The 13,607-nt window shown below is 42.3% G+C and overlaps 1 protein-coding gene across 1 annotated transcript; it reads right to left on the reverse strand.

Annotated features, from left to right (window-relative positions):
• Nucleotides 1-2,864: 2,864 nt before the first annotated feature.
• On the reverse strand, nt 2,865-11,445 carry LOC116974868 (high affinity cGMP-specific 3',5'-cyclic phosphodiesterase 9A-like). Its single transcript, XM_033023483.1, has 4 exons — nt 11,349-11,445; nt 7,246-7,350; nt 4,202-4,348; nt 2,865-3,409 (listed from the first exon to the last, which is right to left on the reverse strand). Exons 1-4 carry the CDS (start codon nt 11,430-11,432, stop codon nt 3,185-3,187), a joined length of 561 nt encoding a protein of 186 aa, XP_032879374.1. The 5' UTR covers nt 11,433-11,445; the 3' UTR covers nt 2,865-3,184.
• Nucleotides 11,446-13,607: the final 2,162 nt, after the last annotated feature.

The following is a 13,607-nucleotide window of genomic DNA, read 5'->3' on the forward strand; positions in this document are numbered from 1 at the left end:
GAGGTGGGGAAAGGGGGAAACTACTTTCTAGGTCCCTACCTGGTCGGCCTACCAGCGGGCTTGGAGCGGCGTTTTCCTGTGGGACCGCCCAGCACCTTCGGCTTCGGTGGTGGCACAGCGCTGGAGCGGTACCGCGGAGCGGAGCGGGCGATGCTTTGCCTGGGTCGCCGCGCTGGAGCTCCGGTGAGCTGAGACCGCCGAGAATAACATCGCGGAGCTGCGGGTCTGTGGAGCGGGCAGCTGCGGGTGGCTTTAACATCGGGAGCATGGGATCTCTCGATGAGATCGCCAGTGGTGGAGCTCCAACCATCGCGGCCTTGTCGGCTTCGGAAGCTGCGGTCTCCGATAAGGAAGCGGCCGTTCCAGGTGTCCCAAGCCGCTGTGAGGACTCTCCCGACGCCGGAGCAACAGCACCCGGCGAGAACGGCCTGGAACATCGGGCCTCCGTAGAGGCAACTGTGGAGGCCTCAATAGGCCCGACTATGGGTGAACTGGGGTTGGGGACTGGACATTGTGCCTTCCCTCATAATGGAAACCATTGTGGGGGGGATGTTTTTATGTTAAAGATTCTTATTGTTCCATTTCCAAGATGGCTGCCGGAAGGGAGAGTGAACGCTGGCGCGATTAGCTGCCGCTGCTCTCTCTTTGAATTGTGTATTGTTGATGTCTTTACTATTTTATTTTATTTTATTATTTTTATTTTTTTGTTGTTGTTTTTTTGTTGTTGTTGTTGTTGTTGTTGTTGTTGTTGTTATTTCTTTTTGTTTTGTTTCATTCCGCTTACATGTTTTGTAATCTGTTTACTAAATTTTGTAAGGTGTCCTTGAGAGTCCTTGAAAGGCGCCCATAAGTATAATGTATTATTATTATATGGGTGGATTGGACAATTGCGCATTCATTCAGACGTCTGCTTGTGGCTTCCAATGGAAAGATTCAAAGTGTTAGGAGTCTTCCCAAATGGTTTTCCATTAGTCTGCGAGTTCTTGGGCCAAGGCTTCCTCTAAGTCTGTGATGATTTTATATTTGAAGACCTCCTTGCACATTGTTAGCTTCCTCTTGGAATTTACTTGCCCCAACAGAGCTCAGATAAGATTGCTTGCTTTGGGAGTCTGGTGTCTGTTCTGTGGACAATGCCAAACAAGGTTAGCACAATGTGACCATCATCTCAAACAAAGGGATGTTGGCCTCAGAAGAAATTCTGACATCGGTTCACGTACCCGCCAATGTATTGGGAGGTTATTGTAGAGGTAGCATTAAGGGGCTGTCCCACTGCGGCAACCTAATCCGCGAGTTCAGAAGAGTTTGCCCTTACTCATACTCGCAGCATGGTCGACACGAGGCCCTAGGAGGTCTTTGTAACTCTTCTCCATGCTCGGAAATTAGCATCTTGTTCCCTATTGCTTTTCCATTGACTTAACTCAAAAGCTGTGATCGAAGACAGTCAAAAGCCCATAACTTTCTTAAAAATTAAGAGAACTGAATGAAATTTTCAGTTATTATAGATTGAAGCATTCTGAAACAAATATGAAACAATCTTACATGGATGACCTGAAATTAAAGCAGATAATTATTTAGTTACCTATTTGCAGCTAATTACAAAATTCAATTACTAGATCTAAACATCTATCCATTTCTTAAGAAAAGGTTAACATTTTTAAATAACCTAAGTGTCCAAATAACATTCACACAAGAATTCACAACATAACATGATTTTTAAATCTCATTGTCATGAATTTATAGGCCAAATGGAAGGAATTTAGTGTTTAATTCCCATAAATTAATGGCCATTTAAATCATCTTGCAAGTGGGATTTTGTGGAACGCGATCGATTGGAACGTTGTGGTTGCAGTGAATTTAAACCCCATATCAGCCGGTTCGTATGGGGCCTAAATCACCTTTTCGTAACGTGAAATTTTGATTAAAGGCATCCTAAGAAGCACATTTATATGTAAAAATAAACGGCTTACCTTGCTTTGTCCCATACGTGAGATTCGTCCCATTGTCGGCTTTGACGGCTTTAGAAGTCGCTTTTTATTTTACTCCTGCTATTAAATTATTCAGCAATGTTTTTAAAAAACTTGATAAAACGCTAGTTGGATCAATTATTCTTCAGCAGCTAAACAGCCTGACAAAGATCGAATTCAACAGGCTGGAGAAAACTGCATATTGATCCCGCCCCCCCTCTCAAAGGCGCCTAAGTCGCACACACGGCCAGTGGCAGAACTGCAGCGCCGCTGAAGGTAAGTTTTGTAACATACCTACTTATCGTTCCATTCAATTCGCATTTAGAAATATATTTGGTTTAGGGAATGGTATCAGGAGCGGCGTGTCATTAAGTTTACTTATGGCTGAAATGAATAGATGGACTACCATGAAATCAATGGTTTTCAGGATCAGGTAAAAAGTTGGAGTTGTGGCCACATATCAAAAGAACTGTAACCTTGAAAAGCAATAAAATGTGAATGTGAAGTCTGAAACAGAATCCTGAAAATTCTCAACAAGGTAAGGATGTATCTGTAAATAAAGAAACATGAAGTGTTTTTTTTCTCTCTTTATATTTGTGCTGCCTGGTCAGGTGAGTATTTCCAGCATTTACTGTTTTGATCTGACCACAAATTTATTGGAAAGGTGCAAGGAAACTTTATAGCTTCTCATGATCTGACTACTTATGTTCATTTCTTCATGAAGTAATTTATTTCAATTATATTTATTCAAACAACTGTGCAGCATACTGAACAACATAATTTCTTAAAATTACACAGTGAGTTCCATTTCCTTTTATATTTTTGTTATAGAATATTCTTCTTTACGGTAATATCACCATTACGTTGCATTTAAACAGGTTTATTTTTGAATAATGCTAAGCATACATGTAATTGTCACGATTCACCGCATTATTTCAACTCACATATAAAACATAGCAACTATTATTCCATAATGATGAAAGGGTTTGGGATTCGTGATTTGTTTTATCTTTTCTAAGTGCAGTCCCATACACAGTGGATGAGATCAGTGGGTAATGGTTAGGTTAGTATTGGGATCTGTTCTCACACTTAGCCAAAAGGAGATGGATGTGATTTATACGGTCCTGGTATCTTTTTCTCAATGCATCTACTATTGGAGCAAACAAATAAACATCTCAGCACGAGTCTCCATTAAAACCTGTTGCCATCCCAATTTATGCTTATTTCTTTTCAACTTTTTGCGAAGGTTGAAAAGCTCTTGGTTTGTTTGAGATGCTGTTCACCGTCGGTTCTGCATTCCTTTGGCTTCCTTTCTGTTTGTCTGGAGATTTCACGATCTTTTCATTCAATAAGCTACCAGTGCGATTCAGCTTCTCCTTTTCCAGAGCTTTTTCCATCTCTGTGTAGTAATCCAAAGCCTTGTGTACAGGGTCAATAATATGGTGCTGCAAAAAAATAATCCCCTCTTAAATTGTTAATATTCCAATAGTATTCCAATATAATAAGAACAGGTTTGGATAATTTTGAGTTAAATGACAAATTTAACTTGTCAGTAACAAATTCTATCTTTGCAAGATCATTGCTATGCAATATAAAGTATTTATTAAATTTATAAATGTTGTTAAGTTTTAAAAAGTGGTTTATGCACTTTGCATTCCTCAGTCTTCTGAAGAGATTGGACATATACATTACATTCTGAAGCACATTCTGAACTCAAAGTCTCTCAATTCAAGTTATCTGTTCACTTTGTAATGCTTTACAGTGTTATTTACAAAACTTATATTATGGTTCAGATTTAGTTGCTCAGAACAATGTTTTTAATTACCTCTTACCTTAAACCTATATCCCCTGGTTCTTGATTCTCCTACTCTAGGTAAAATACTGTGTATTTACTCTCATGATCTTATATACCTGAGCTCCACAGAATAAAGCCCTAGCCTGCCCAACCTCTCCTAATAGCTCAGATCCTCAAGTGCCGACAACATCCTCGTAAAGTCGTAAAGTCATGTAAATATATGATGTAAATTAAAGTCGTCATTAGCGGTGTTGCAAATAACAAAATATTTCAGGCAGTTGCTGGATAACGACAACATATTCATTACCCCTGGAGATCTTCGCCGTTTATAATCAAGAGGTGAGCCATGTAATCTACAATCACTAAAATAAAGTACATATGGGCAAGTCATTTCATACAATGAGATGCTGAAAATAAACAGTTTAAAATATTAATGACCTACCTCCAGATTGGGGAACAAGTTTGCAAGTTCAATGAACAAGGGCAGCAAAACAAAGCGGATGAACCCAGTTTGGGATGATGGCTTTGTCACTTTGTCCCTGTCCATGAATGGGGTCACTGGTAATCCTTCTAGTTTCTCCATGTCACTCTGCAATATAAAGTTGAATATCTGTGAGACAAACTCATCAAGGAGACTTACAGTAATATGTTCAAGAAGGAACTGCAGATGCTGGAAGATCGAAGGTACACAAAAATGCTGGAGAAACTCAGCAGGTGCAGCAGCATCTATGGAGCGAAGGAAATGGGCGACGTTTCGGGCCGAAACCCTTCTTCAGACTGATGGCAGTAATGCCTGGTTTCTATCACAGTTGACACAAAAAGTTGGAGGAACTCAGCGGGACTTGCAACATCTCTGGAGAGATGGAATGGGTGATGCTTTGGGTCGAGCCTTCTTCAGACTAGTTAGGGATAAGGGAAACAAGAGATATAGACAATAATGTCGAGAGATAAAGAACAATGAATGAAAGATATGCAAAAAAGTAACGATAATAAAAGAAACAGGCCATTGTTAGCTGTTTGTTGGGTGGAAACAAGAAGCTGGTCCGATTTTGGTGGGGGAGGGAGAGAGAGAGGGTATGCTAGGGTTACTTGAAGTTAAATAAATCAATATTCATACCATTGGGCTGTAAGCTGCCCAAGCGAAATAGAAGATGCTGTTCCTCCAACTTGCGTTGAGCCTCACTCTGACAATGAAGGAGACCTAGGACAGACAGGTCTGTATGGGAATGGGAAGGTGTATTAAAGTGTTTAGCAGCTAGGAGATCAGGTAGGTTCAGGCAGACTGAGCGAAGGTGTTCAGCGAACAGGGCCGGCCTTAGGAGGTGCGGGGCCCAATTGGGAACAATTTTGGTGAGCCCCAGGTTCCCAGCCAAGGTCTGTAGAATCATAGAAATACAAATAAAGTCTATTATAGACTTTATACCTCTATGGTAGAATGAAAAGTAATCAAAATGGGCCTGCGAGTTAATGGACCAAACAGATGTAAGCTACATTTTTAATATAAAATTGTATACATGTAAGCCTACGAGTAACAAACAAAATGTGTAGATCACCTCTGAAAAGTACATAGTTACAATACCACTTGTTTTAGTGGCTGTGAAATGATCAAAAAGTAATTTAATGAACTAGATGCTGATGAACCAATAACTATTGGCGAAAAACCAGTCCTGACATAAAATGTTGGGCTTCAGCCCTATCCTACCCTTTGGGCTTCTACCCATCCTAACTTAGGAGTGGGGGGGGGGGGGTGTGTGTGTGTCGGTCCAGTCGGCTTAAGGCCAGCCCTGTCAATGAAATGATCGGCCAGTCTACTTTTGGTCTCACCGATGTATAAAGAGTCTACATCTTGATCAACGGATATAGTAGATGAGGTTAGAGGAGGTGCAAGTGAACCTCTGCCTAACCTGAAAGGACTTTTAGGGTCCCTGGACAGAGTCGAGTGAGTAGGTATGGGGCCAGGTGTTGAAATCGAGGTGAGGTATATCACAGTTGTACAGTTTTCAACTTAAGTAAGATTATCACATTAATTATATGTACAGCTCTTCAAAATACTGTTTATTAACCAAAATAGAACACCCATGATGGGTCCAAGTCTGTAAGCTTATTTTTGTTTGATCCAGAACCACTTCAAATTTTCAAATCTAAATCAGGAACATTACTTGAAGTTTCTGACAAAATAGATGACATTCACAATTACATTATGTGCAGGAAGAAACTGCAGATGTGGTTTTTAACAAAGATAGACATAAAAAGTAACTCAGGTCGTGAGGGTCTCAACCCGAAATGTCACCTTTTCCCCAAAGATGCTGTCTGTCCCGCTGAGTTACTCCAGCTTTTTGTGTCTCTCTTCACAATTATATTACTGTTCTGGAGATGTATTAGTCTGAATGTCTTTATGACATTTAGATTTTTTTCTCAGTTCATTCCCAGAACTTCTAACTGCCACTCCAAGACTTGTGATCTAACCTATGACAGGCAGTCTACAAATTGGTCATCCTCATGGAATGGTGCTGCCTGTAACTTGGAGAGGACCCAGAGAGGACTCCTTCTCCAGACTGAGAATTCATTTGCTGTGATGTGATGACCTTCACACTGAGCCCTGGCACTGAAATAGTCACCGAAAATCATTTGCTCCATCGCTAGTCGTGGATTCAGGATATTTCTTCCAAGCATAAAATGCTGGAAACATTCACCAGGAGTGGAAAGAGAAACAACTAATGTGCTAAAGTTAGACAAAAATGCTGGATAAACTCAGTGGGTGAGGCAGCATCTATGGAGAGAAGGAATATGCAACATTACGGGTCGAGACCCTTCGTTAGACTGATGGGGGGGTCTCGACCCGAAACGTCGCCTATTCCTTCTTTCCATAGATGCGGCCTCACCCGCTGAGTTTCTCCAGCATTTTTGTCTACCTTCGATTTTTCCAGCATCTGCAGTTCTTTCTTAAACAACTGATGTGCCAAGTCCAGGACACTTCATTAGGCCCCCCCAGTCATCGTATTTCTTCCAAGCAAATCATTGGTAAATGAATAATACCATTATAGCGGCACCATACGTGGTGATTAAAGGTGAGACGTCAGGCTGGTTCAAACAATAGTTTATTCAGGTTCGACACGTTAGGTTGGTCCGCTAACTATATTAACATTGTTACTGTAGCTGAGCGAGGTTGTTCCCTTGGGCTCAGCTACCGGTTGACTACCAAGGTCTCGAGGTGAGATAACCTTAAGTAGCAGGACACTCCCTCTAGCCCATGATGTCACGTGCCCGCCCTCATATCTCCTGGCGAGGGTTCGACCATAAGTGACCCGTGTATAGGCTGACGCCACACCATATGACTAATACTCATTGACCTATGTGACTGAAGAATAGCCAATATCTGATTTTTTTTTTCTCTGGAAATCATAGCATTCATTCCAACACTTAATTTTCATTGAAATAAAGCACATCACTGCAACATTTCCCACTGAATAAAATACAGCATATTACCTGGTTAAAAAATTCTTGTAGTAAGCAATCCAGCCATGGTTCAGCCACATCCATGGGCCGTGCTTCATTGGAAATGTCACTGACTTTTATTATAATCATTGTAAGCTGAAAAGGAATAATATTAGCTAATCACTAAGCAGAAGTTTGATAATATTTCAACCTGCACAGAATGGTTAACCACAAAAGTAAAAAATGAAATCTTTACATTTAAGCAATTCCTTTTTTTAACATAGAACATAGAACAGTACAGCACAGGCACAATGTTTGTGCCCAACATGATGCCAAGTTAAACCGATTTCATTCATCTGAACATGATCCGTATCCCTCTATTTCTTGCACTTCCATGTGCCTATCTAAAACCTTCTTAAATGTCACTATCGTATCTGTATCCAGACCACTATGGAAATGCATTCCAGGCCCTCACCATTCTGTGTAAAAAAGTTGCTCAGCACATCTCTAATAAACTTCTTCCCTCTCACCTTGTGACTTCTATAGTTGGTCATTTCCATCCTGGGGAAAAGTCAATGTTGCCTGCTTTACTCCATCACCCAAAGCCAAACCTTCTATTTTGTCTCTTTCTGTCACGCACATTCATAACTCAGAAGGCACAAGAAAGTGATACTGCATTAAGTAGTCTTTAACGTTGCACAATACATTGATCTAAGGTGATTTTTTAATCAGCAAATACGTAACACCTCATCATGTACTGTATTTAGGGAATGGCAGATAGATTTAAAGTTGATAAATTGAAATGAATGCAAATGTGAAAGCATTGGCAAGTAGGCTAATCAATAATTTAAATTAAATCTTTAAAGCATACCAATAGGTATTTGAACATATTGTGACGTGGCATGGTTCATTTGCAAAGTTATATTAAGAATAGTTCATGAATGCTTGAGTGTATTCCCTTTAAAATGAGCAATGACGCATGAGAGCAATCAGAATAACTTTCAGATATGTGGCAGTAAGTTTTAAAGAGAAGACACAAAGTGCTGCCAGTTGAATCATCATTGAATCAGGCAGCATTTCTGGAGAATTTGGATAGGTGACGTTTTTGGATCGGGACCCATCTTCAGACTCCACGGTGGGGGGGGGGGGGGGGGGGGGGGGGGAGCAGAGAGAGAGTGTCTCACAGAACTCTCCATCGGAGAGAGGAGAATTTCTAATTAGGCTTATCTGAGGAGATTTCACTGCGGAGCAAGGTCATTTAGAAACAAAGAACTGCACAGAGTTAAAAAAGAAGACAGAAAATGCTGGAGTAACTGAGGTGGTCAGGCAGCAGAGATGGAGAGTATGGATAGGTGACATTTTGGGTTGGGAATCTTCCTCAGACTGGTATTTAAAGAGAGATGTAATTTATTTTCTTTAGAGCAGGTATACAAGTCATCCCCAGTTTATGGCAGGGATTTGTTCATGTGAACTATTCGGAACCCTGCAGAAGATGCTTTCAGCCCCCCAGCAGCCAGCAAATCCATCCCGTTCGTTTGTATATGTGGGCTATAAATCAGTCGGGCATTCGTCAATTGGAGACAACCTGTATATTGCAACTCATCATAATATCATCATAACAAATGGAAAGCCTGAAGACAGTCAGGATTCTACGCTCCTGGATGAGCAACCAGTTTCCATTCATCAGAAACGGAGTATCTCGGTTTGAAAAGGTGACATGACCATGTAAATAAATGTATGCACATGGAAAAATATTTCCCCAAGGAAAAGAATGAATCACATTAATGAATGCTGAAGTGTTAAGGAAGATATTTATTTGATGAGGTAACCATTGCTGCCATACCTTCTCATGCAATTTCCCGATCTACCATATCCAACTCACACTTCATGCCTTCATCATTTGCTTAGGAACATATTTAATATCCTCTTTTGGGTTAAATCATTTAGGGTTGAGAAATATACAATAATTATCAGAATCTGTCATGAAGGGACAGATTTTATAAACATTAGTGCATATTTCTGGCTTATAGAGTCATACAGCATGGAAACAGGCCTTGTGGCCCAACATTGGCCTTACACCAACCAAAATGCCCCATCTACATTAGTCCCACCTGCCCACATTTGGTCCATATCCCTCTATCCACCTTTCCTATCCACGTACCTGCTACCTCTTCGGGCAGCTTGTTCCATATACACGTCACTTTAATTTCATGTTTCATGTATTTTCTGTTTTGTGTGTTTTTATGACTATTGGCAGATCAATTTCCCTCCTGGGATAAATACAGTTATATCGTATCGTACCCACTCCCCTCTGTGTGAAAAAGTTGCCCCTCAGGTTTCTATTAAATCTTTTCCTCTCTCACCTTAAATTCCAGTAAGTTTTGGATTTCCTCACAAGCACTGCCAGATATTGCATTTCCAGACATGGTGAACAGCAGTTACGAGCACAGCTGGCAGTACATGGGGAAATTGCCACTTCAATTTGATACCACATCAAACCCGATCAAGCCCTGAAGAATCCACTCATTTCAATGAGGCTTTCAGACTTTTAAGTCATGCAGAGTCGAAAGCAAAGGAGAAGAAAAATTACTCTCCTTAATTATTTAAATTATATTTAATTGTTTTAATTATTTTAAGACACATTACCAATCCATGTTCTCCAGAGATGCTGCCTGACCCACTGATTTGCTTCAGCACTTTCTGTCGTTTTTTTTGTAATTAAAGACAAAATCCATGACAGCTCAAGCATTAGACCAAGATCAGTCTCCAAAACCAATCAAGTATTTTCCAAGGGCATGGTCTTAGCATCACACCTTCTGAGGCTTTGGCCTGGGAGAGTCACAAATGGGCCACTCATCTAAAACTGAGTTAAGGGCCTGTCCCACTTTCACAACCTAACTCACGACCTCTGCCGAGTTTGTCCTTGACTCATACTCGCAGCATGGTCGTCACGAGGTCGTAGGAGGTCGTAGGTAGGTCGTGATGCTAATCATAGGTACTCGTGGCATCAAGTGGGTCGGGGCGTTTTTCAAGCCTGATGAAAAATGTCCACAAGTAAAAAAGGTTGTGAATTAGATCATGAAAGTGGGACAGGCCCTTTATGTGGACATTTCGTCTCTCCGAGAGCAGTGGATCTCGGGAATTCTCGAACCTGAGGGTGGTGAAGGCGAGATCGTTAGATAGATTTAAGATAGAGATATGTAAATATTTGAAAGATTAAGGTATTGAGGATTTATGGGAGCTGGCACAAAAAAGTTGTGGTCACCCTGAAATGCTGGAATAAGGTGGAAATATTGATATCACCAAATATTTGTCAATTCAACAGTCTTTACAGCCACATTTTAATACATTTGTTTGCTTCTCTATAATTATTCTTTATGGTTGTGGAGTTGATTGGGTGTGTTGTGAGCTGTTGGGAGAGCCACTCAATTTAAGTTAAATGCAAGGTATTTGTGCCAAATTCCAATTACTGGTTTTCCATTTTGCATCACACTCAGACACCAAGTATGGGACAGAGCAAGGACTTGCATGCTTGGCTTAAGACATCAACCTCAAGAACTAGGCATTTACCATTACATTATCAGACTGCTGGATAGACTCAGAGGATCAGGCAGCATCTGTGGAGGGAAATGGACAGATGAACATGTGTCAGGCTACTTCCTCAAGTCCCGACCATTTTTAGGAAGGAGATGAGGAGAAAATCTTTAGTCAGAGGGTGGCAAATCTGTGAAATTCTTTGCCACAGAAGGCTGTATAGGCCAAGCCACTGGATATGTTTAAGGCAGCGATAGATAGATTCCTGATTAGTACAGGTGTCAGAGGTTATGGGGAGAAGGTAGGAGAATGGGATAAGGAGGGAGAGATAGATCAGCCATGATTGAATGGCGGAGTAGACTTGATGGGCCGAATGGCCTAATTCTGTTCCTATTCCTTGTGACCTTATGACCCTAAATGTTGTTTGCCCATTTCCCTCCACAGATGCAGCCTGACCCGCTGAGTCTCTCCAGTAGATTGTTTTTTATTTGCTCAAGATTTCAGCACCTGCAGGCTCTTGAATCTCCATTCAACTATCAGTTAGTTCTTCACTTCTCACTCAACTAAACAGCTATGTGCATCAACTCTAAGAGAGATTGAAAAAAAAACCTGGTACTCACAATACCCTTATGATCTTTGTTGTTAAAATCAAATACAGGCAGAATGGATCTGAACTGATTCAGAATCTCATTGTGACGAATCATATCCGTGGCTAGAACGCATCTAAAGAAAGAAATGTCATCAGCTCATGAACTTGCACTAGTCACATTCCTTACTTGTGCATGCAGGGAACAATTTCATAAATACGGTAGCAAAGCCAGCTCAAAGGTTTCAAAGGTTTCAAAGGTCTTTTATTGTCACCTGTACCAATTAAAGTACAGTGATATGCAAATCACCATACAGCCAATACGAAAAAAGCAACAAGACACACAACTACATAAAAGTTAACGTAAACATCCACCACAGTGGATTCCCCACATTCCTCACTGTAATGGAAGGCAAAAAAGTTCAAACTTCTTCCTCTTTATTCTCCCGCGATTGGGGCAGTCGAACCATCTGTCGGGGCGATCGAATCTCCCACAGGTGGCGGTTAAAGTCCCTGCGTCAGGGCGATCGAAGCTCCCACGTTGGGGCGATCGCAATTCCCACATCAGGCCGGTTGAGGCTCCTGCGACTTAGAGTTCCCAAAGCCAGTGACCGTGGGCTCCAGGATGTTAAAGTCCGCAGGCACCCATGGTTAGAGATCTAAGGCGGATCCCTGACAAAGGTATCGCGAGTTCTGCGATGGTAAGTCCACAGGCACCTGCAATGGATCTCTCGAAATCGGTCTCCAGCAAAGGCCGCCAACTCCTCGATGTTAGGCCGCAGTGCGGACGGAGATACGATATGGAAAAAAATTGCATCCCCGTCGAGTTAAGAGATATTTTTAAAGTTTCCCCCATTCCCCACCCCCCACAAAAAAAAACTAAAGAACACTAAAAACATACATTTTACACATACTATTTAAACAACAAGATGGAAGGGACAGACAGACTGGTGGTGTGGCAGCCATTGCTGGCGCCACCTGGTGGACTCAAGTGTAACTTTCAGATTTGCATTGAAGGCAGTGCCAATGTACATATTTCCTGAATGTGCTAAAAGCTACTTTCTCATTTAAAAACTACTAGACTAAATGTTGGGTCCCATTCTCACACGGGATGGCTGATCCCCAACACAATATTCCACCTCTCCACCAATTCCAATATTCCACCACTCACGCATAGCCCCCAACTACGCAGGTGCAGCTGACGGGTTCCCGTTGTGACTCCTCTGATCCCCCCTCCTCCCCTCACCCTCCCACTCCGCCCTTCGCTCTTCCCCCCCACGCATTCCATCCCCCCATCAAACTCCCCCCCCCCTATCCACTCTTAGCGCCTCTCTGGCGGCGCAGCCATTCCTTCCCTTTGGGTTCCCATTGTGATGTAGAACACGCAGGTATTACTGCGCACGTGCAGCTGACGGGCACGGCAAGTGAAAAGGGATTTATTAAAGCTTAAAATGTGAATAACTTAAAATATAACAACAATTTAAATGTTAAAGAGGAGATTTATTCAGTCTATTCATTCTTGTTGCGTCTCTTGTTGCATTCTACAGCCGGGGAGGGGGTCGGCTTCAGGTGGGGACCCTCGCTCGCAGAGCACAGCCCCTCGCTCGCAGAACACAGCCCTCGTACTCAGAACACAGCCCTCGCACTCAATCCGCTTCAGCTTTATTCTCCCTGCCAGACAGCGGGTGCCGGAAGGGGCGTTACCTTCATGGTGACTGACAGGCGAGAAGACCCAATCTGCTCATCTCACGATTTTTTTAAACCTTCATAACTTTTGTAATACTCCACCGATCTGAAGAAAACCTGGTGCACTTGGAGCAGAGGAGAACGGTGAGTAAGGTGGCGAAAAATCCTAATGATATATGGTACCATTTTTGCGCTAATTTAAATACAATGCAGACCGGAAGTGGTCAAGATGAGAGTTTTAGTATAGACTAGACCAAGTGCAGACCCGTTGGGTCTGTTCCCCCAACGTGCAGTTGTGGGGGGGGGGGGGCCGCATGCAGCGTCACACACACTAACTACCCCCCCCCCCCCAACGCACTCACGCTAATTACCCCCCTTGATATTATATTAATATTATTAATTTGCTCCTTTTACCCCATAACCACCCTATCTACTGATGCATAGCCCCCAACTTGCAGTCACATCTAGAGAGGGGGAGAGGGGGGGGGGGGAATAGAGAGTGAGGGCAGAGACAGAAGGGGCAGAGACACAGATCGAGGGGCAAGAGGGAGAGGGGGGTGGCGAGGAGGAGAAGAGGGAGGGTGGGTGAGAGGGGAAAGGTGGGGTT

This window comes from Amblyraja radiata, chromosome 7 (genome assembly GCF_010909765.2).
Source record: "Amblyraja radiata isolate CabotCenter1 chromosome 7, sAmbRad1.1.pri, whole genome shotgun sequence".
NCBI lineage: Eukaryota > Metazoa > Chordata > Chondrichthyes > Rajiformes > Rajidae > Amblyraja > Amblyraja radiata.